Source organism: Lynx rufus, unplaced genomic scaffold (assembly GCF_022079265.1).
Source record: "Lynx rufus isolate CCGP_SWC_20201006 ecotype Redwood Valley unplaced genomic scaffold, mLynRuf1.p SCAF_3, whole genome shotgun sequence".
Lineage (NCBI taxonomy): Eukaryota > Metazoa > Chordata > Mammalia > Carnivora > Felidae > Lynx > Lynx rufus.
In genome coordinates this window covers 8,469,140-8,493,546 of record NW_025814845.1, presented here as the reverse complement: position 1 = coordinate 8,493,546, position 24,407 = coordinate 8,469,140, and the positions used below count along the sequence as shown (strand labels likewise).

At 39.8% G+C, this 24,407-nt stretch overlaps 1 protein-coding gene across 1 annotated transcript in view; it reads left to right on the top strand.

The window, feature by feature from the left end:
- Positions 1 to 781: 781 nt before the first annotated feature.
- Positions 782 to 24,407, top strand: part of FBXL5 (F-box and leucine rich repeat protein 5) — a 47,752-nt gene continuing 24,126 nt past the window's right edge. The window contains exons 1-6 of the mRNA XM_047091885.1: positions 782 to 916; positions 10,784 to 10,999; positions 14,889 to 14,984; positions 17,160 to 17,346; positions 19,711 to 19,893; positions 21,870 to 21,995. Of these exons, the coding sequence (XP_046947841.1) occupies positions 833 to 916; positions 10,784 to 10,999; positions 14,889 to 14,984; positions 17,160 to 17,346; positions 19,711 to 19,893; positions 21,870 to 21,995 (892 nt within the window). The 5' untranslated portion in view covers positions 782 to 832. The remainder of the gene's footprint in view (positions 917 to 10,783; positions 11,000 to 14,888; positions 14,985 to 17,159; positions 17,347 to 19,710; positions 19,894 to 21,869; positions 21,996 to 24,407) is intronic.

Here is a 24,407-nt window from a genome sequence, read left to right as displayed (position 1 = left end):
CTGTGCTTGAGGTACATTCCAGCCTCCCTGATTCCCAAGGGACATTTTTCCTTCCTTGGAGGCGCCAGAATTCCACGCTGCCCTCCCCTCCGGCCTGCTGGGGAGGAGATGCCGCCCTGCCCCCAGACCCAGGCTGGGCGCCCGCCCTGAGCGGAGGGGCGGCCAGTGTCCAGTCGGTTCACGCGGCACCGTTTCCCTGTGGGTCCTAAGTTCTTGGAACCCCGGTCCTGGGCCACCCATTAGCCGGGGCCTTTGACCAGCGGGCAGGGAGGTCGAGCCCGCCACCTGGGCATGGCAGGGAGGCAAAGGGCGGCCTAGGAGGGCCCAGTGGCGCCCAGAACAGCCACCCGGGCGAATGGGCGTCACGGCCCGCGGCGCCCAGGCGCAGCTCCCGGCCCGAGCGCGGCCATTGTGCTCGGCGGCCTCGGCCTCAAGGCCTGGTGGGCGTAGCGGCAGCGCTGAGAGGGCCTCCAAGACGACACCCCCTGCCTTCGGATAATGTGTTTTATGTTGCGAAACAAATAGGGTAAAGACTTGGGTTTCTCTCCTCAGCAAGCGAAGGAGACAAGCACGAAAAGAACCCAGCAGGTAAGAGAGAGCTCCAGCCGCTACCGCCGCCGCCGCCGCCGCCGCGCGCCTGGTCACGTGGGCCTCGGGGACCGCATGGCGGCGGCCCGCGCGTCCCCGCGTCCCGGCCGGCCGAGTAGGCCGGGCGCGCGCGCCGACGGGGCGGGCGCATGCGCAGGGGGGCGCGCCGCCTCTGCCCCGCGGCGAGGGTGTCTATGGAGAGGCGGCGGCCGCGGCTGCTGAGGCAGAGGCTGAGGCAGTGGCGATGGCGCCCTTCCCCGAAGAAGTGGACGTCTTCACCGCCCCGCACTGGCGGATGAAGCAGCTGGTGGGGCTCTACTGCGACAAGGTAACGGTGTGCGGGGTCTCTTGCTCCGGGCAGCGCGGGCCGCGAGGAGGAGCGGGCCGGTCCCCGGGCGGCCTGGCCTGCGCCGCGCCCGTGGCCCCCGGGGCCGCGCCGCGCGGCTTGCCGCCTGCGCAGCTGTCAGCGCCGCGCTCGCTCCCCCGCACCCTCGGCGGGGAGCCCGCGCCCCCGCCCGGCCGGCGGCCTCGGACGTGCCCTCGGGGCCCGCGGCGCGGCCCCTGCCTGGCTGCGCACCCCTGGCCGGGCGGGCCCGCTGCCTGCGGCCGTGCCGAGCCTCCCGCCCCCGCCCCCTTGGGGAGAGGGGCCCCTCCGCGCCCCACCGACCTTCGGGGACCCCGGGCCGGCCACCTGCGCTGGGCTTCCTGTCCGCCTGGGGCCGGCCGTTTCTGCAGTTGTCCCCCGCCGCCCCCATCGCCGCCGCCCCTCATCCTGCTCCCGGCCGGTTTGGGGGCCCCCGGGTCTGTTTGCAGACGCCACCCACCCATCCATCCTTCCGAACCTCTCGCTCGCTTCCTGGCTCGAGGGGCAGCTTCTCCCAGCCACCCCCCTGCTCATCTTACGCCCCCCGGCCGTTCCCTGGCTTGATTTGGGAGAAACCCCAGGTTTCCTGGTCTAGGATGGGGAGACGCTTCTCTCTTGGTTTAGAGTTCTCTTTCTCCTTGCAACTTTTATTGTCCTGGAGCATTTCCTCGGCGTGGATCGTGTGATACGACCGCTACTCTCTGTTGGAATTCTTTACGTGGGCTCCAGTGAAACGGGCCTCGGAAAAAGTTGGTTTAACTGTGCGAACCTTTTTGGACTCTTGATTGGTGCAGCATTAGCTGAAAAAGCACTTTTCTGGAGATGGCTCAGGGCCTTCTGCTAGGGTTTTTAAAGCAGTATCAAGCGCCCACATTTTTGTCAGTGTTACGTTGGGGGAAAGAAGGGCCACCTATGTCCACATAGGTGCTGGAAACTTCGGGCAGGCCCGTTTTCGTGTAGAAATGAACCAGATGAAAAGCATTTCAACAACTCTTGTTGAAGCCCAGAAGTCAGCTTTTGTGAATTTTCAGAACTTCCACAGCACTAAGCAAAAGCCCTGTTGAGGGAAAAGAGGGGTTCTGAGAGCCCAGTGAGGTGGTTGGAGGATGCCCAGAGGGCTCAGGGCGAAGCCACGTTAAAAACCAGCAATTAAAAACGCACTCGCAACCACCCTTTTCCTCCTTTCATTTTGGAAATTAAAAAATAACCCGATTGGGTATAGGCTTAAACAGGACGGGCCAGAACAGTGCTTCTCAACCTTGGTAGCTGATTAGAATCCCCCCCCCCCCCCAAGGCTGTTAAAAATCCAAATTCAGTGCCCAAAGCACTGAAAATTCGGGAGTGACCCTGGCATCAAGTATGAACAATTTGAAGCTCCCCCGGTGAGTCCAGCTCGCAGTGCAGCCAAGGGTGAGAACCGTTTACCCAGAAGAAGCGAAGGGAGCGGGTAAGCCATCCATTAGGCTGCCCGACCCTGAAGTGTTTTAGTTAGATCGCTGCAGTGTTTTTACCTCCTCTGGGTTTTCAACTTAGTTATTCCGACAGTGGTCACGAATTGCAGGAAATTAAAAAAAAAAAAAAAAAAAGGTTTTTTTTTTTTTGTTTGTTTGTTTTGTTTTTTTACTTTCTCAAAATTGAAAAGGGAAAGTTGGTGAGGACTTCAGGAATATGAGGTCTTCTCTGCAGGTCAGCCTGGAGATGGCTTGAAATTGTTACGGAAATTTTTGTGCACGTGTACACTTTCCCAGCGTGTTTGTGGTTTTCGCCAGGCGGTTGTGACTTTCCCGTGGTAGTTAAGAGTCACAGTTTTATTTAGTTACGTGATAGACTAACCAGCCTTATACAGTGCCATTAAAAATTTTTTTTTAAATGTTTATTTATTATTTTGAGAGAGGTGAGCAGGGGAGGGGCAGAGAGAGAGGGAGACCCAGAATCCAAAGCGGGCCGGGTCTGAGCTGTCAGCACAGAGCCTGACACGGGGCTGGAACTCACAGAGATCATGACCTGAGCCAAAGTCGGACCCTTAACCCACTGAGCCACCCAGGCGTCCTATATACAGTGTCATTAAAAAAAATTTTTTTTTAAATCTTTATTTATTTTTGACAGAGAGAGAGACAGAGTGCAAGCAGGGAAGGGGCACAGACAGAGGGAGACCCAGAATCTGAAGCAGGCTCCGGGCTCTGAGCCGTTAACACAGAGCCCGACTCAGGGCTTGAACTCACAGACCACAAGATCATGACCTGAGCCAAAGTCGGATGCTTAACCGACTGAGCCATCCAGGCACCCCTTACAGTGCCATTTTAAAAACCAATACTTGAGTATGGGGCGCCTGGGTGGCCCAGTCTGTTGAGCGCCTAACTCTTGGTTTCAGCTCAGGCCATGATCTCACTGTACATGAGTTGGAGCCCTGTGTCAGGCTTGGGGCTGAAGGCACGGAGCCTGCTTGGGATTCTCTCTCCCTCTCTCCTGCCCCTCCCCGTCCCCTGTTCCACCTCTCTCTGTCTGTCTCTCTCAAAATAAGTAAATTCATTAACAAAAAAATACCTGAGTCAAATGAGATTCTTTTCAGTACTTAAATGTTTCCTTTTGCAGTAATTAAGAAAGCATTTTCAATTTGACATAGCATAAGTCAAAATTATCACTAATTCTTAATTAGATGTAGTTAATGAGATTGTTGTAGATATTCATCAAGGAGATTAAAAGTCCAGTTTTCCAAACTGTGGATCAGAGATCAAGGTGATTTAGGGAGGAAAAAACTATAGGAATTCTATATCCAGATTTCTTCTTGATACTAATAGCTAGTGGAAATCTCCTACGATGTCCTTTGGGAGCCTGGGTGGAGAGGTAAGTGTTTTATGATGGCTGAATAATCTTAAAGGACTAATTTAAGAAAAAAAAATTTTTTTTTAATGTTTATTTTTGAGAGACAGAGACAGAGTGCAAGTGAGGGAGGGGCAGAGAGAGAGGGAGGCACAGAATCCGAAGCAGGCTCCAGGCTCTGAGCTGCCAGCACGGAGCCTGACGCTGGGTCCCAGCTCACGGACTGCGAGATCAGGGCCTGAGCCGAAGTCGGATGCCTAACCGACTGAGCCACCCAGGTGCCCCTAACTTTTTTTTTTTTTTATTCATTTATCATCTCAAGTTTTGCCTTCACCATTGTTTGGTGGTAAAGACCACGGATATTCAAATAGCCAGCAGTAAAACTTTACAAAATGAGAACTAGTTTTTGTACTCAAACTAAAAAGGTACAAGATATATTATTTCACTGTATTCTAGTGTTGATTCTGAATGCACAGTAATTATAAAAGAAGTCAGTTTTATTTCCAGTATCAAACTTTTCAAGTACAATATACTTTAGAAGCATCTGTGTATTTATTAGCATCAACTCAATCATTTATATACTTAGACTGTAGTTTACTTAGAATAACATACTCTGAAGTTATAGGCCATTTTAAATATTGCTGTGTAATACCTAATTTAATTCTTTGCTCTTGGATTTCCTCTTAAATTTATATAAGGTTTCATGGAAAGTTTTTTTCACTGTTATCTGGACAACAGTCCTTTGAAGTAAGTAAAGGAAGGGTTATTCCTGTTTTATAGATGGGGACTTGTAGGCCTAGATTAGCTAGACCCAATTCACATGAGCAGTTAGTTACAGATCTAGATGGAAACCCAAGTCAGGATCATGATTTCTTTTCTTTTTTTAAATTTAATTGTTTTTAAGTGTGTTTATTTTGACAGAGAGCGAGCTAGCGAACATGAGTTGGGTAGGGGCAGAGAGAGAGGGAGAGAGCTTTCCAAACAGACTCCCCACTGAACCCACGAACAATGAGATCATGACCTGAGCTGAGATCGGGAGTCGGAGCTTAACCAGCTGAGGCACCTAGGTGCCCCAGGATCATGATTTCTATTTATATCATGATTTAATTTGTATGAAACCATAGCAGTTTCTGAAAAATCTTTTTGGGTAACAGTCTGTTATGAAATCTTTTTGCTAATTCACTCATCTTCCAGATTGGGAGGATTTTAGTGAACGTTTCATTGGATGACATCCTTTTTCCAGTTTACTCCGATTCCTTAGTCTTTCCTCTAGTCCTCAAAATTTAACATTAATTCTGCCAGTAAGTCTGGAGTCTCTACTGTCTGTTGGCCCTGTGTTGTGTCAGTAGCTTGCATTGGTGATATAAGGTGTGATTCCTGTTCTTAAGGAGTTTACTATCTAACATTTGTGCTAAGGTGGAAATCCAGATGTGGTACAGTGGGAGCCAAGGGAAGTATATGGTCCGCTGTGCATTAAAGTTTCAGGAGTGGTCTCAGTCTCTTTGAACTGAGTGCTGAGAACAAAGTAGGTGGTGGTTCTAAGGATGTGCATAATACAGAGATTCCCAGACTTACACATAAGCCAGTTATAAAAGATTCAAGTGGTGGGGGCTTTATGGAGTGCCCAGGTTTTTCAGGTAAGGATATTAAAAGTGCTATTTACTTTATCAATTTATAAACAAAGGACATTTTGTAACTGAAGCCCTAAGAGGGAAATAAGCTAATAACTTGAATAGATTATTTTAAAAAATTGGATGTAGCTTTATGAAGAATTTAGTTTCTTTGTTTTTCTCTGCATACCTGTAAAAGCTGTTACTGACTGGTATTGGGGAGATTGGTTTATTAGAGGGAATATTGAATTGAGAACTAGAAAGTGAAGGAAAGGGGAATTTAATGAGTTCCTACTACATGCATACATTATTTCTTTTAATCCTTACAAGAGCCTTGTGATACAGGTATTATCTGTTATTTAAAGATGAGGAAACAGACTTAGTTTAGTAATTTACCCAACCCACTCAACTAGTAATTAGGAGAGACAGAATTTTAATCATAGGATTTTTCCCCCCTTCTGAAGCCCACATTTTTTTGTATTACCTTATTGATTTTGTTACTTATTACCTGTTACATGATTTTCTGCAAACATTTCACCTGTGGGCCATAGTTTTTTTTCATACAGTTAGTCCATAATATAGTTAAGGTTTTTTTAATTGAGTATAAATCTCCATTGATTGAATCATAGCATTGGCTGGCTAAGTAGATAAAAAGTAAAAATTTATTGGAAGCAATAATGTTTGGGTTTTTATTGTACTATTATATATATATATATATATATATATATACACACACACATATATATATGTGTGTATATATATGTTTGAACTTAGTCTTTAAGTGACACAACTTTTTGAGTCCGTTTGAAGCCAGGTTTTAAGATTTTAGGTTGTAGAGTGTCTGAGACAGAAAGCCAGTTACAAATCCTTTTAAATATGAGAGATACCATGTTACTGGGTTGTTACTATTTGTTGACTATGTGTATCCTGTTCTATATAGGTTTATGGGGTTGAGTTTGCCAGGCATCAAGGTATACAAGTTTATAGGTCATTTAAGAAATTTTATATCCTGTTGTAACAGTGTTTTTCCTAGTGTGTTCTATAGTCCATTAGTGGGTCATGGAATCAGTTTCATGGGATACAAACAGACTTTAAAAAATGAAATGGAAAAGTATATATTGGAGTACATCACAGGGTAGAGAGGGAAATAATTGTTTCCTGAAATTTGTTTGAAGTGTTTGTGATGTGTGTGTGTGTGTAGGTTGCACTGTATTTCAGACTAAAAGGTCAAGGTTAAATGTGTTTGAAAAACACTTCTTTAGAGTAGCATTTCTCAACCACAGCACTGTTGACACTTTGGGCTAGATGGATGATTCTTTCTTGTGACTGTTTAGCTGGATCCCTGGCTTTTTACCCACTAGATGTCAGTGGCACTTCTGCAGTGGTTAACAACCAAAAATGTCCTTGCACATTAGTTCCTGGAGGGTAGAATTGACCTTCGGTGAGAACTATTGCTTTAGAGCAAGGTTCTGACAGTTCACTCTCTTTGTTGGATGTGGAAAGATAGCTTTATGATTGGAACCGATATTCTATGTTGCAGAAAGAACATAAGATTTAGAATCATAGAGGTTTGATCTCTGGTTTGTTGTCTGCTAGTTGTATGGTTTTGGGCAAGTTATTTTTTCTGAGCCTCAGGGTTTTCATCTATGAAATGGGAATTATAATACCTACTTTATCTAAAAATACTTACTTTAGGGGCACCTGAGTGGCTCAGTCAGTTAAGTGTCCAGCTCTTGGTTTCGGCTCAGGTCATGATACGATGGTTTGTGGGTTTGAGTCCTGCATTGGGCTCTGTGCTGGCAGCTCTCTTAAAATAAGTACGTAAACATTAAACAAACAGCACTTAGTATATAGTGCATCATAGGCCTCAATATGTCCCAGATATTACTAGTTTCTAGGTTTTTTGTCTCAATCAAGTTTGTGTGTTTGAGTAACTTTGCAGAGAGGCAAGCTGAATTTTAAAAATTCCTATAAACCGATTTTTTAAAAGTTAAATTGTATGCATTCTGGTTATCTTTTTAGCTGCAAAATTTACGGACTTTAGTACCAGGCTAAAACAATTGCTCATTTCAAGTGGAAATGAAGTGATTTGGGTAGCATAAGGACTTCTAATGATAGTTTTATTTGGGCTAACTATAAAAATAACAGAAAAACCCAAGCAGGGCTTATTTATATTAATTTTGTGTTCTTTGGATGTATTATTTTTTTTTTTTTTAATTTTTTTTTTCAACGTTTATTTATTTTTGGGACAGAGAGAGACAGAGCATGAACGGGGTAGGGGCAGAGAGAGAGGGAGACACAGAACCGGAAACAGGCTCCAGGCTCTGAGCCATCAGCCCAGAACTCACGGACCGCGAGATTGTGACCTGGCTGAAGTCGGACGCTTAACCGACTGCGCCACCCAGGCGCCCCTGGATGTATTATTAAATTATAGCAAGAGCTCTATGAGGTAGTTAATATTATTAGCCTTAGGTTACAGATGAAGAAACTGAGGTAGAGAGCCATTTAGTGACTTGTGGCAGAGATGGGTCCCTTTCTTAGCAGTCTGGCTCCAGACTCGCACTTGCAGCCACTAAGCTGGATTGACTCTATGAATCATGTAGAGTCCTTTCATGGATCTCATTGGGTTCTCAGTCTGTAGTATGGACCTGGTTTTTATTTTAGCTTGTTGTTAAATCTGAAAGATTTCCTAATAGTCCAGTGAGAATGTATGCAGAATTTCCTGCATGTCTTTTAAGATGTTATTTTCCTTAAGTCATGTGAGGGCATTATTTATTTTTTTTTTGCCATGCTTTGGTTTTTGTTTCTTAAAAATTGTATAGCAGTAGTGTGTTTTAAGATTTATCTGTTATTTCTAAGACTTATTTTTAATTAAAAAACATTTTTTATGTTTATTCGTTTTTGAAAGAGGCAGCACAAGCAGGGGTGGGGCGGAGAGAGAGGGAGACACAGAATCCGAAGCAGGCTCCATCCAGGCTCTGAACTGTCAGCACAGAGCCTGATGTGGGGCTCGGACTCATGAACCGTGAGAGCATGACCTGAGCTGAAGTCGGACACTCAACTGACTGAGCCACCCTGGTGCCCCTATTTTTAATTTTTTTAAATGACCCATGATAGTATTTGCTAAGACTAGCCACTGGTGAATTTTGTTGTGATCTTGTGTAGCATTTCTTAGGATAAAATCAACATTAGTATAACCAGATCTGTTCTGCCTCTTGTTTTTGTGTGACTCAGGAGCTACGAATGGTTTTTACATTTTTAAACAGTTGGAGAAAATCAAAAGAATAATATTTTGACATGTGAAAATTGTATGAGATTCAGATTTCTCCATCCATAAATAAAGTTTTATTGGAACATAGCCACATTCATTCGTATGACTGCTTTAATGCTACAGCAGCTAAATTAAATAGTTGCTACAGAGTATGCCCTGTAGAACCTAAAATATTTATTATCTGGCCCTTACCAGAAAAAGTTTCTCGATAATTTACTTACTTATTGTGGCTACTGTTCCTTATGTTATTTCCCTTCACTAGACTAGAAGCTCCATAAAGGCAGAGATGTCTATTTTGTTCATGATGTTCCTATCTTGAGTACAGGAACAATGCCTAGCTCTTAATAGCTGCCCAGTAACTATTTGAATTGAGTAAAAAAAAAAAAAAAAAAAAAAGCATGAATTTATAAAAGCGAATGATTAATTTTCAAAATGACTAGAGCTAGCATTTATTAAGCACCAATTCATTTTAATTTCATAGCTACCATGTGAACTACAGATGTTGTTATTCTCATTTAACATCAAGAAGAAACTAAGACATTGCAAGGAGTAAAGTAACTTACCCAGGGTTACACATTTAAATAAATGGTAGAAGTAGGATCTGATCCGTAGAGACTCTGTTGTGGTTTCCTATAAATGACTTAATACCTAATACACATAAGTTTTACATAAGCTACTTAGTTAATTCTATGTGTAGTGGAATAGTTCTGCTTTAGGTGTTTACCATCTTTTCTGGTGCTTTGTCATAAGCCTACTACTCCTGTTGAGAACAGGCAATTGAGACAGCTTAGGGTCTGCTCCATTTTAGGAATACTGGGTCAGACTTGACCAACCAAGTCTAGGAAGTGTGGTGTCAGTAGCTTCTTCCCCTCCATTCACTGTCTGTGTTTTTAACCTAATCAGGTTTTCCCTCTTAAAATGGACTTTGAAACTAGAGTTGATACAATAGAAAGTAGATTTAATATGGCAATGGAGGGTTTGTATATTATTTTGAGCTTTAATTTGAATCCGGTTTCTTGATAAGATTATACATTTAAACATGAGAATTTAATTTGCCATTCAGTGTAAAAAAATTAAAATTACTTCTGAATAGTTATTTTCTTTGGTTGAATAGTAGAATTAAAGAAAATGACAGTGTATGTATTTCTTTATTTTGTGATTGATTTGTGCCTTTCCTTCAAGTGCATTTACTTTCTCATGCCGTGATGTGCTAGGTTTCCATGTTGTACCGTTGCAGTGCCTTTACCTCAGAAAAAAACATGATTTCTTATCTGAGCTGCTAAGTGTTTATTCTGTTTTTCTTAAAAAACAAAAACTAGTTCCCCTAAAATCATCTAATTTTTTTTAAGTTTATTTATTTATTTCGAGGGAGGGAGAGAGCAAACAGGAGCAGGGGAGAGGAGGGGGGAGAGAGAGAGAGAGAGAGAGAGAGAGAGAGAGAGTCCCAAGCAGGTTCCATGCTGTTAGCGCAGAGCCTGATGCAGGGCTCGATCCCACAAACCAGACTCTGAAATCATGAGCTGACGTCAAGAGTCGGACACTTAACCGACTGAGCCACCCAGGTGCGCCCCTAATAATATTCTGATAGCTCAATATTTTATAATTATTTCTGGAACAGATCAGACTCATCTTGGTATTAAAGTTTAAACAAACTATAATAGAGTATTTTTAAACTTTTACATTGTAAAAGTAGTATAATAGCATAAAGAACATTTTGAACAAAGAAAAAAGTACTTATCATATTATCCTAACTATTTAAAAATTTCATATAACTTTATGGAGTATCTGTATTTAGTATATGTGTAGAATAACAGAATCTTAGGTTTGGAGGGAGTCTGGTCTAATCCCTTTTGTTTAAAGAAACTATGTGATTTTTTGGCTTATGAATCAGTTTCCTGTATCATCAAGCTCTTCAGAATGCAGACCATTTTCTTTCTGACCCTAGTGTACTTTTTATTATACCATTATAATTTGTCAATTTATGAATTTCCTTTATGTGTACTTGAACAAATAAGTGTAAGGGAGGTATTTTGCTGTGTACAAAACTAAATAGGAGTGTATTTGAATATTTTTTATTGGTGTGTATTTACATATATTTATTATGCCTTTCTTTTTAAAATGTTTCTTCAGCTTTCTAAAACGAACTTTTCCAACAACAATGATTTCCGTGCTCTTCTGCAGTCTTTGTATGCTACTTTTAAGGAGTTCAAAATGCATGAGCAGATCGAAAATGAATACATTATCGGTTTGCTTCAACAACGCAGCCAGACCATTTATAATGTACATTCTGACAATAAACTCTCTGAGATGCTTAGCCTCTTTGAAAAGGGACTGAAGAATGTTAAGGTGAGTTGCAAAAATGAGTATTTAACTGTCAAAACTTGTGTCCTTACTAGTATGTCATTAGCAAAACCTATTAGCATTTTATAGTAAATGATGTTATGTTACAGAAAAAAAATATTCTCACACTGTTAAAGACAGTAAGGAAGACTTTATTCAAGGGATTACTTCATTGGGGTTTTGCAGTAGGGGAGAGAGATTGGGCTCAACTGTGAAAAGGATATCTAAGGATTTATAGCCAAGGAACAGAGCAGGGGTCAGGAAAATTTCTAAGAAGAAACATCAAGGCTAGACTGACTCAAGAGGATTTTTGCTGAAGGCAGATCAGGGTGGTGAGATATTGAGGATGGATAGATACTGACTATGATCAGTGTCAAGGGTAGAGGGATTTTTGCTAAACTGATTCAGAATGACTTTTGCTAAAACTAGACTAAGTGGGCCAAGGACAGAGCTCAAGGTTGAGCTCTAGTTGAGAAGAGGGCTCAAAGGAGCCTGAGTCTATCAGGTTGACGAGAATCTTTGTTAGTTACCTCTTTATTACTGTATATAAAATTTATAGTGAATGCTACTCCACAGGTCTTAAAGTTTTTGTATGTTGAAATTTTAATTACCACAAAATTTTTACTTTCTGGTAACATTTGCTCAACTCTTAGAAGAAAGCTATAATGAATGCAGTTACTGGTGACTAAAGGTGAGATTGTTACTACAATGAAGGAATACTTTTTAAAAAATTTTATTAAAAATTATTAATTTATAAAAATTTATTTATAAATTTTTATTTAAAATTTTATTTAAAAATTGAATGTTAGCTATAACATTTACTATATTCCCTTTTTCCATATTTTAGGGTGTAGGGATGGTTAAACGGGACAATTTTTAATTGACATAAAATTAGACCTATTTGAGTATAGTTTAGGATAATGATATAGAAAGATTTTCCTTTTACTTATATTTGCATATTGTGGAAATGTGAAGTTTTATCTTTTATCTCCCTCTGGCTTGGTGAAGCATAGATTTAAGTTGCAACTCTGTCAAACAACCACACACCTTTCACTTACAGACTTGCGTTCTAGAAAGACTGTTGTGCAGCAGGGAGGAGGATGGGTTGAAGGGAAAGAAAAGACTGAAGTAGAAAGACCAAGACCATTCTAAAAAATACTGTAGTAGTGTCTAGAAGAAGACACTGTAACTCCTTGGTGGAGAGGTGGGTGATGGGGTGAGGGTGGGGTACTGGGTAGTGATGGAAGGGAGATTTACTTTTTATTGAATACTCTTGTACTCTTTCAATTTTATGTCATGTTCATGTATTACTTGTTCAATAAAATGATTACGATCTGAACTAAAGTAGTGACTAGAGGAGATAGAGGGAAGAAGACACACCTGAGAATTATGTAGGACATAAAATTGATAGAATGTAGTGCTTACATACAAAGGAAAAGGGAAAGGAGAAGGAGAAAGAAGTAAGAATGAGAATTGAGTCTGACTTTATAGGGAATATAGAAGAGGCTTGGGGAATAAAAAGATCCATTTTGGACACGTTGGGTTTTAACTGCTTTTGCAATCCAGGTGGGCACTTATTAATAGGAAGAGGTATAGATGGGATTTGGGGACAGAAGAGTAATTTGATTTAGATAAGCAAATTTGATCATTATTAGCATGTGAAGTGGAAATGGAAGCCACTTGGGCATGCTTAGGGAAAATGTGTAAAATCTTTAGAGATTAGGACATTGGATGGAATATTGGGAAGCATTTGAATAAATTAGTACAAAAAGGAGGAGACTACAAAACACTCATCAGGAATAAAATATTCCCACATTTTATTATTTAGATTTTAAATTTTAATTAATTATTTTTTTAATTTTAGAGAGAGTGTGTGTGTGTGAGCAGGGGAGAGGGGCAGGGGGAGACAGAGAGAGAGAGAGAGAGGGAGAGAGAGAGGGAGAGTATGTTTTAAGCAAGCTCCAAGCTCAGCATGGAGCCCCTGACACAGGGCTCAAACCTGTAACCCTGGGATCATGATCTGAGCTGAAATCAAGAGTTGGCCTCTCAACCTGAGTCACCTGGGAGCCCCTATTCCCACATGTATACAGTTTCATTTAAAAAAAAAATTTTTTTTTAATGTTTTTATTTATTTTTGAGACAAAGACAGAGCATGAGCAGGGGAGGGGCAGAGAGAGAGAGGGAGACACAGAATCTGAAGCAGGCTCCAGGCTCTGAGCCGTTAGCACAGAGCCCGACGCAGGGCTTGAACTCACGGACTGTGAGATCATGACCTGAGCTGAAGTCGGACGCCCAACCGACTGAGCCACCCAGGCACCCCTAAGTGTTTATTTGTTTTTGAGAGAGAGAGAGAGAGAGAGACGCAGAGCATGAGCAGGGTAGGGGCAGAGAGAGAGACACACACAGAATCTGAAGCAGGCTTCAGGCTCTGAGCGGTCAGCACAAAGCCTGATACGGGGCTTGAACCCACGAGCTGTGAGATCATGACCTGAGCCAAAGTCAGACGCTTAACCGACTGAGCTACCCAGGTACCCCTGTAAAATTCTGCATGTTTTAAGTTGATAGGGCTGATGTAGAAGTGTTAGATGTTACAGGGAGATGAGATCTGAGTTCATGTGAGAAAGAACTTTTTAGCTATTGTCCAGAATTAGAGTGATTTAGTAAACAATGTTGGGAGCCCCTTACCCTTAGAAGTACGTTGATAACCTGACTTTTTGAAGTAGATATGGTCTTCCGTCAGCATAACATAACAGGTGTTGTAGATTGTGTAGTGGAGGGTGCCCCAGATGAGTTTGAAGGAACTCTGGTGATATAGTCCAGTAGGCTCTTATGAACTGCCCAGACATAGATTAGGAAAAGAAACATAGAGATTATATAAATGTAGACATTAGAAGTCAATAGAAGTTTTGAGCAAATACTTGCTATTTTTAGACTTTATGACATTTTAAAGTTTTGTTTTTTTATTTAAAAAAATTTTTTTTAACATTTATTCATTTTTGAAAGACAGAGAGAGACAGAGTGGGAATGGGGAAGGGGCAGAGAGGGAGCGAGACACAGAATTCAAAGCAGGCCCCAGGCTCGAAACAGGCTCCAGGCTCCAAGCTGTCAGCATGGAGCCCGATGCAGGGCTTGAACTCACAGACCACAAGATCATGACCTGAACCGAAGTCAGCTGCCCAACCGCCTGAGCCACCCAGGTGTCCCATAAAATTTTGTTTTTTTAATGTTTATTTTTTTTGAAGGAAGAGAGAGAGAAAACGTGAGGGGGTGGGCGGGGGCAGAGAGAGAGGGAGACACAGAATCCAAAGCAGGCTCTGGGCTCTGAGCTATCAGCACAGAGCCCGACCTGGGGCTCAAACCCATGAACCATGAGATCATGACCTGAGCTGAAGTTGGAGGCTTAACCAACTAAGCCACCCAGGCGGCCCAACTTCATGACATTTTAAAGAAGTATAAGATCACATTACTAATAATCCAAGGTTCCTTTGCAAGATAATTTAAAGACATCTTTTTTTTTTTAAATTTTTGATGTTTATTTTTTGAGAGAAAGAGACTGAGCATGAGTGGGGGAGGGGCAGAGAGAAAGGGAGACACAGAATCTGAAGCAGGCTCCAGACTCTGAGCTGGCAGCACAGAGCCTGACACGGGGCTCGAACTCACAGAACGCGAGATCACGGCCTGAACCAAAGTTGGATGCTTAACCACCTGAGCCACCCGGGTGCCCCTTTAAGGGTGTCTTTAATGCTTTGAAAAGTACAGAGACCACTTTGCTATTTGTCAGTCTGTTCTTTTTCCTGAGGTTTTATGTTGCATTTTAAACTGATTTCCTAGGATCAGTACAGTGTAAATAATGAAGCAAAACTTTTATAGGATGTAATTTTTTTTATGTTTCTAGAATGAATGTGAGCAGTTAAATTATGCAAAACAGCTGAAAGAGAGATTGGAGGCTTTTACAAGAGATTTTCTTCCTCACATGAAAGAGGAGGAGGAGGTAAGCATAATTTTTTCTCCCTTGTAAATTTGATTTATGAAATTTTTAAGATGTTATTTTGCCTTTCATTCTTCAAAATAATGCGCAGGAAGATAAGCCTCCAGTTCATTTTAGGAAAGGAAGAAAACCCCAAGGAAAACATTAATTTTGTTCCCTTGGTCGCTTTTCATTGAATCCTTTATGTATGTATGTATGTATGCATATATGTATGTATGTTTAGTTTTGAGAGAGAGAGAGTGCAAGCAGGAGAGGGGCAGAGAGAGAGAGCAAGACACAGAATCCGAAGCAGGCTCCAGGCTCTGAGCTGTGGAGCATGGAGCCTGATGCGGGACTTGAACTCACAAACTGTGAGATCATGACCTAATTCGAAGTCAGATGCTTCACTGACTGAGCCACCCAGGTGCCCCCTACTCTACACCTTTAAAATTTTTTTTTAATGTTTATTTTTGGGAGAGAGAGAGACAGACAGACAGACAGACAGACACAGACAGAATCCCAAGCAGGCTCCAGGCTCTTGAGCTGTCAGCACAGAGCCCAACTTGGAGCTTGAACTAGTGAACTGAGCCACCACCCAGCTGTCCCTCATTGAATCCATTATTTAATTCAATTAGTCAACTAATATTTATTTTCTTACTATGTAGATGGCATTGTATTGAATGTTAGTAGCTTTTTATGTTACCTTAATGTCTTCATAGAACCTTTAGGGGATTCTTTAAACTTTTTAATGTTTTGTGTATTTTCATGCTAAGTTTAAAGAATTTTTACTGATCTTTTTTTTGTAGTACATTTTGGTAATCAAATGGTAGTGTTAAACTTAACAATTTTATTCCTACTACACACATACTGGGTTATCACTGAGTGGATGAGCAAAACATTATTCCATTCTCTTTTTTCTCTAAAGTGGGGTGAATATCAGGATTAGGGTAAGGAATAGAAAAATAAATAATTTTGAGGAGCTGGATTCTTGTTTCGTTGCAAATTAGTTACTGTGGTCATTCTCACTTATGGCTTCACCTTATAATCAGATCTATATTTAAAAAAATAAAATAAAACTACTTTTCAGCTCTCTCCGGACTAATTAAATCAGGTGAGAGATTCTGGCCTGGATATATTGAAAAGTCCCCAAGTCATTGTGACGAAACCACCACTGAAGCCACTGAGTTACTAGAATAGTGTTTCTTAACCTGTGATGTACATCAAAATGATCACCCCCTTCCCGCCCTAAAAAACAAAAGCCTTGTCTTCACTTCTTCAAGATTCTAATTCTGTAAATTGGGGGTTGGGACTAAGCATCTGTTTCGAAGAAGAAATACAGATAGTTCAAGGTCTCAGTAGACCTCTGAGTTTTATGGTTCTTAGTACACTGGGTACCTTTCTCATGATTTAGAGGCCCTGTTGAGGTAGAGTTCAGTTACTGAGGTATCAGAAGGCAGTTAATGGATCTAAATGTCTAACTATATGAGACTGATAAGAGTGTTTGTACAGAAAACCTTCTGCTTTTGACGCTTTTAAATTCCATGGGATTTATTAGAGAAGCTGTAGAAAGAAGGGTCTTTTGGTGATACTCTTTACACACTTTTTTGGCTAAACTAACTTGGTGGCAACAAGTAAAATTTTTATTTTTTTGAAATACGAGGTCATAATACTACACTCGAGCCATTAATAATTTAAAAGGTATAGGGACGCCTGGGTGGCTCAGTCGGTTAAGCCTTTGACTTCGGCTCAGGTCGTGATCTTGAGGTTCACTAGTTCAAGGTCTTCATCGGGCTCTGTGCTGACAACTCAGAACCTGGAGTCTGCTTCGGATTCTGTGTCTCCCTCTCTCTCTCTGTTCCTCCCCTGCTCATACTCTATCTTTCAAAAATAAACATTAAAAAAAAAAAATCTATACATAGGAATCTCTGGGGCACCTGGGTGGCTCTGTCGGTTGAGTGTCCGACTTCCACTTAGGTCGTGATCTCCTGGTTCACAGGTGCGAGCCCCAAATTGGGCTCTGTGCTGGCAGCTCAGAGCCTGGAGCCTGCTTTGGATCTGTGTCTCTCTCTCTCTCTCTCTCTCTGCTCCTCCCCCGCTTGCATTCTGTCTCTCTTAAAACTAAATAAACATTAAAAAAAAGGTGTAGAGTAAACAGAACTAGTTAAGCATATTTACTTATGAATATTTTGTTTTATTTAGGTTTTTCAGCCAATGTTAATGGAATATTTTACCTATGAAGAGCTTAAGGATATTAAGAAGAAAGTGATTGCACAGCACTGTTCTCAGAAGGACACTGCGGAACTCCTTAGAGGTCTTAGCCTGTGGAATCAAGCTGAGGAGCGACAGAAGTTTTTTAAATATTCTGTGGATGAAAAGTCAGATAAAGGTGAGATTCGTACGTTTATTTTTTTATTTTGTTTTAAGTAGACTCCGCACCTAATGTGGGACTTACGACCCTGAGATTAAGAGTTGCATGCTCTACTGACTGAGCCAGCCAGGTGCCCCTGAGATTCCTATGTTTAAATAATGAATGATTTAGTTTTGAGGCCATCTGTGTCTTGTTGATAATGAGCTTTAGATTTTGTTTGAGGAATAAATTTAAACCATTTATTTACAAGTGTACATTTAATTGAAGACTAGTTTCTAAGAATTTGATGTTATGATAATTTAGCATCGGCGGCAGGGGGGTGGTGGGGTGGGGGCACCTGGGTGGCTCAGTCCGTTAAGCATCTGACTTCAGCTCAGGTCATGATCTCACTGTTTGTGGGTTTGAGCCCCGCATCGGGCTCTGTTGACAGCTCAGAGCCTGGAGTCTGCTTGGGATTCTGTGTCTCCCTCTCTCTCTGCCCCTCCCCTGCTCGTGCTCTGGCCCTCTTTTTCTGAAAAATAAATAAAAATTAAAAAAAAAAATCCCATATATTTGGGCCACAAGCAATATAATATAGTGTTTCTTAAAGGAACTGATGTTGTAGTAGTAATAATTATTACTTTGGCCAATCAAAATTATTGAAAGCTACCATATACAGAGCACTTTTGCAGTATCATCCAACTTTCTGAGCTCCATTGACCATAGTGGCTGATTTTATCCTTCCTTGTTTTTCTCATCATTTTTTTAAAAAAAATTTTTTTTAAGGTTTATTTTTGAGAGAGAGTGTGTGCATGTGGGAGGGGTGGAGGAAGAGAGAGAGACAGGCTGACAGCGTGGGGCCTGATATGGGGCTCGATCTCATGAGTGAGATCATGATCTGAGCCAAAATGAAGCATTGGACAATTAACTGACTGAATCACTCAGGGCCCCTCCATCAGATTTTAAAATCAGTTGTGCTTATAGTTTTATTTCCATCCTTTTCCATGTGTCATTGTCTTAACGTATATCCAGTAATACAAACAGGAGTGAGAATGAGAGGTATTGTTTTTCTGTGTACAGTTACTTTGAGAAAACAAATGACAAATGCAAGTAAAATATGTTTGCCTTTTTTATTCATAGACTATTTCCTCATTTTTCTTAAAGATCTTTGATAGCTTTGCCTTTTAAAACCTCATTGAGGAAAATTGGCATCCTCAGGCTAGTAAAAATTTCTTCTGTTTCTACATGGGCAATAGCAATGACATTCCTTTTAAAATTGCTTAAAATTCTTTGAAATTGGTCCTTTTCTCTTTATTTAACAAAGTAGGTGAGATGCATGTTGAAACAAAAATGTTTTTATAGGTGAACCTATAATTAAACCCATAAAACTTGGGTGCTGCACTTTGAAATGCAGCTTGGGCCTTAGACACCAAGCCAAGACCTGTTGTGTCTAGTTTAATTGTAATTACAACATGGGGTTTAAAAGCATCACACTTATTACGTTTAATTTTCCCACTCCTTCAAAGCAAATTATAGCTGTATTATGATTAAATATTTGCCATTTGAAAAGGGTTAGGTTAAAATAATTTGATCATAGCATTTCTGTATTTAAGTTGCTTTTTGAGGGCAAATCAGATGTACAAAGTACCTCAAATTCTTTGTAATCCTTTAATGATGAATCTTTTGTATTCTGTATTCTGTATTCTTTATTGTAGCGCCTCATTTGCATTTTTTAAAAAATTACTGAAGTAATTCTTTATGGGAAATTGGACATTCAGTGACTATTTTTTATAATAGCTGCTGACAAAAGATTGCTGATAAATGTATACCAGCATTAGAAATGTTTACGTTTTCTCAACTGGCTCACAAACAGTAGGTTAGCCATGGTTATAGAAGTTAGATTTCACAGGCATCTTGTATCAAATGTGAAAATCAGAGAGAGAACACAAGGAAAATACTGACATAATCCTAATAGATGAGTGGAACGTGTTCTGAGATTTGTGTGTGTCATTAAAAATGCCTTGGAGAGCTCATCATCTGGCTGACTCTACACTGGAAGCTGTAAAACCTGCTGGGTTCCTTTTTCAAATGATGCTTCTTATGCTACAAAGTGAGTATTGTTTTTTCTGTGATGCCTTTGTAAGAGGAAGTCAATTCTGTGTTCATGATTGTAGCTCCCACTGATGAAGTATGATTTGGGCCATGATAGTTTAACCCTACGGGTTCTTAACAAGTTGAACATCCCCATGTTACCACTAATCCATGTTATTTCCTTTTCACATCTTGCAAGCAGGAAGGAGTGGACTTTAGGCACTGAACTTTATTTATAGAAATGTGATTGTAACTTCTTACTGCGTTTGCCCTTACAGCCTTTAATGTTCAAGTTTTTCTTTTTTATTTCAGAAGCGGAAGTGTCAGAGCAATCCACAGGTATAACCCATCTTCCTCCTGAGGTAATGCTGTCAATTTTCAGTTATCTTAATCCTCAAGAATTATGTCGATGCAGTCAAGTAAGCACTAAATGGTCTCAGCTCGCAAAAACTGGATCGCTTTGGAAACATCTTTACCCTGTTCATTGGGCTAGAGGTAGGTAAATGTGACTTTTAGCTTGTTTAAAAAATAATTTCAATCCGTTTTTTTCAAATGATTATTCATAGATGTTAATAAGCAAGGTCAGGAAGGGAAATTCTGAGAGGTTGACCAAAAAGTAGATTTCGTAGTTAGATCACGTGTTCTTTGTATACTACTTTTGAAAAACTAGCAGTGCTGAAGTATCCGTGAGTGATTTATGTGATGCGTGCAATTTCTTCTAAAATAATTAGGAAAAAACAGGGGAGAGGTTGCTAAATAATTGGTAAAATGTTGATAATTGTTGAAGATAGGTGATGAGTTCAGGAATATTCATTATGCTACTTTTTAAATGCTGCTTCCTCCTACTTTTGAGTGTGTTCAGAGTTAAAAATGAAATTAATGCATTGTCAGAACAGCTTTAAATAGATTCAGTATTTTAAAAATAATAGAATAAATTCCATAAAATTTAAAGATGAGGCACCATTATGGCTGCCTTGGCAGTGGCTCAAAGTAACTGAATCTGTTTTTGTCTTTAGCATGTTTTTGTTGTGATTGGTAATGCCTCATTCTACAAATCACAATTTCATATTTAATTCACTGCGGTAAGTTACTTTGACGTGTGAACAATTAAAGAAAATTTCCTTTTCATGAGCATTTAATGCAGTCGTGGAGTAAATGCAAGTAATATGACATACATTTTTCTGTCATTGAATTAAAACAGTTTCATCTAAGTGACTCTTTTAACCTCAAATTTATGTAAAAGTTTTTTGTTTTTTATAATTTATGACTTGGACGTGGAAATATGTGTTTCTCTTATAATTAAGTTACAAATTGAATTTAAAAAGTTTTATTTTTTTATTAATATATAGCATGTTTAAAATAGCTGTTGTTAGATATTTATTTTTTGAGCAAAGCTATTTGAAGTATTGTGTAGACAAATGATTAGAATTAATATTTTGATGTGGAATAATTTTTTCTATTAGTTGTAGGAAAATGAAATATTAAGTGAAAAGTCAAGGCAAATATGGATATATTTAATGCTTTTTGTTTAGTTATATTTTTAACTGTTAACTAATTTGAATTAAAAGATAATTAGGTACTATTTGATATAAAGATCAAATGTGAAAATGCTGTGCAAGACTTCTATGGTGTTCATCAGATCTTAAATATGCTTTTTTTTTTTAATATGTTTAAACATAAAGTTTCAATAAAAATGTTTGTTTATTTATTTATGGTGTTTGTTTCCAATGGTTCTCAATCAGAATTTATTTTACCACCTTCCAGGGGACATGTTGAAATGTCTATGGAAACATTTTTGTTTGTTTTTATTTTGGGAGATTATACTGGCCTCCAGTGAGTAGAGGCCAGGGTTTCTGCTAAATTCCCTCCAGTGCACAACAAAGATTACCCAAGTGCAGAATGTCAATAGTGTTGAGATTGAGAAACCATACTTTAGATGTAGTGTTAAAAGTTCAGTAAGTTAATTCTGCATTGTCTCTCACTTGACAATCATATAATTTAATCGCAGTGTATTCTCCAGGGTCTTTAAATTTATGGTTTAGCTTTCCCTTAATCTTTCCCCTTCGACTTTATGTTCCTACCTGTTGCTGAATGAACTGCCGACTATTCACTACTGAGCAGAAAGTCTGTGCTTGCTTTTATTAGCTGTCATCATTTGGAGGGTACTGGTGCCAGTGTGAAGTCACAGTAGGGGAAAAAGGTTAAGTTCTTTTCGATGATTTCTAAAATTGCATGTAAGATTATTGATGGTTATTTTTCATAATTCTTTTTAGTATGTCCGAAATTGATCCTTTGTGTACTATTTACATGTAATATTTTAACCATGATTGAATATTTCTAACAATAGCTGGCCCATTGCCTAGAACTCAAGTATTTTCTGTGTGCAGAGATTTTTATTGGAAATAGATGATTTTTTGGGCAGCGGTAGCCAGTGTGATCTTATTTTGTTTTCTTACTTATTTGTGGAGTAGGTGACTGGTATAGTGGTCCAGCAGCTGAACTTGATACCGAACCTGACGAGGAATGGGTGAAAAACAGAAAAGATGAAAGTCGTGCTTTTCAGGAGTGGGATGAGGACGCTGATGTAGATGAGTCTGGTAAGCCACGTTGGGAGTTCACGTTAGTCCATGCGACTCTGGTAATTCGTACTATATCCAGCAGTTATGAATTTACAGACTACTAGGTGTTAAGGTTTACACATTTTCTGAAGAAACATTTACATGTTTTCTAAAGAAACTCGTGTTTTTAAGTCTACTACTTTGTAAGATTTGAAAGAATAATAAGCAGATTTAAAGTTTATTCTGTTTGAAGTAATTGTTAAGTGTGTGTAGAGGTTTTTTTATATTTAAATACTTTAAAAAATTAAAGACTGTTCTCCTTTTTGAAGTAACGTACATCCATTATTGCACTTTGCAGTTTACAATGTGATTTTTAGGACCATTTCATTTGACCAGTTCAGCAGTATTTATTGAGTCCTCTGTGGCCTAGAGGAAGGAGTGTGAAGCTGTTGAACCTGTTTCTTCATTTGTAAATAGTCCTGCCACTTGCCTCACAAGGTTGTTGTGGAATTAGGAAGTAATATATATACATGAAAATCCTCTGCAAATGGCGAAGGATTGTAAAAACTGGGGTAGCCATTCTTTAAGCACTGTGGGAGAACTCAAGCGTGACTAAGGTTATCCTTACTGATAAAGAACTCATATGGGAGAGAATTTGGAATACGTAATCCTTAATTCAAGGTATTTAGTAAAAAATGGCATAATAGAGGTGCAGAAAGATGCTATTTGGGAGTATGGGGGAGGAAGATAATAAATCCTGTCTTAGGTACTATTCTAGGAAATAATTGCTAAAACTTGATGAAATAGTAAAAAAAAAAAGGGACAAGACACTAATACTTCGTAAAACTGAAACATTAGGGAATTTTTATTCTAAATTGCTCACTTAAAAAATAGTAAGCTGGTCTGGCAAAAAAACTAAACATATAGAAAGTGAGGACTAAAAGCATATAAAGATTATTTCAGTAGCAAGTTTAGTTGTCTGAAGTGAAGTCGCCACATTTTACATAGTTTTGAATGTTTATGTGTTACAGTTTTGAACATTTAGAGGGTGCTACGTAAGGAAGGGATATTTGCCAGTTAGATTTGGTGATGTGCTTACCTTGTGACAAGAGAACCCTCTTGAACATGAGGTTAATAGTGAACGAAATAGGAAAAAAAAAATCCTTGGGCTTAAAATTTGAAGAGGAGAGATAAACAGTAAATGCAGGCAAAATATATATGCCATATTGGATAGGATCTAGTGCTGTGGAGAAAAAAAAAAGGAAAGGGTGCCAGAAAGAGAGGAAAGAAGTTACAATTTTAAATAGGGTGATTAGTTAAGGTCCTCTGAAAAATTTGAGCAAAACCCATGAGTTTTAAAAGTCTTTACCAAATTTAGTGTATTTGTGTCCACACTTGATAGCCAAAGACCATGCTTATCCATAAGCATTCATACTGAAAGGGAAAGGTTAAGGCTGTAATGATTGAGCCTTAAGGTAATATATTCAGCTGTTTGGTGTATCTCATATTAAACTACTCACTGTGCTTTATGTTCGTGCTTTTTAAGTTTAGTTGTCTTTACTAGTCTTGCAGAAAGATACTGTTCTTCATAGGATGTTTAATTAATTAATTTATTTTTTTGATTTCACAGTAAATAATACAGATTTAGATAGGACTACAGAATCAAAAGACTGACTTGGGAATAAAATTATACCAGAATAGAGTGCGCTGAAAGTCATTTTTTTTTTTTTTAAGTTTTCATTTATTTATTTTGAGAGCTGGGGAGGGGCAGAGAGGGAGGGAGCGAATCCCAAGCAGGCTTCACACTGCCAGTGTGGAGCCGGTTGCGGGGCTTGAACTCACGAACCGTGAGATCATGACCCAAGCTGAAATCTAGAGTTGGACACTTAACTGACTGAGCCACCCAGGCACCCCACTAAAAGTAATTCTTATCTTTGTACTTTACATATATGTCTGGCTAAACAAGGAATTTAGGGTAAATATGTAAACATTAGTCACAAATTGAGAATTATTATGCTCTGTCTCCCAAAAATAAATAAATGTTAAAAAAAACCTTAAATATGAGATTTGGGAGCACCTGGGGGGGCTCAGTTGAACGTCTGACTCTTAATTTTGGCTCAGGTCATGATCCCAGGGTCATGGGATTGACATGGGATTGAGCCTCGAGTGGGACTCATTGCTCACTGGGCAAGGAGCCTGCTTAAGATTTTCTCTCTCCCTCTCCCCTGTTTGTGTGCTCGCAGTTTCTCTCTCTCTCAAAAAAGAAATGAGACTTCAACTTACTCTGTTAAACTGTTTTATGTTTCGAGACATTCAGGCTAGGTCTTTGGTAAACATAAGAATAATAGGATCCTGAGAAAGGTGATACAGGTATTCATTCTTTTTAGTGTAGTTAGTGTGTGTTTTTCCCCTTACATCAAATTGGAATTTGTAGTGTTTTTGTTGTGCTGG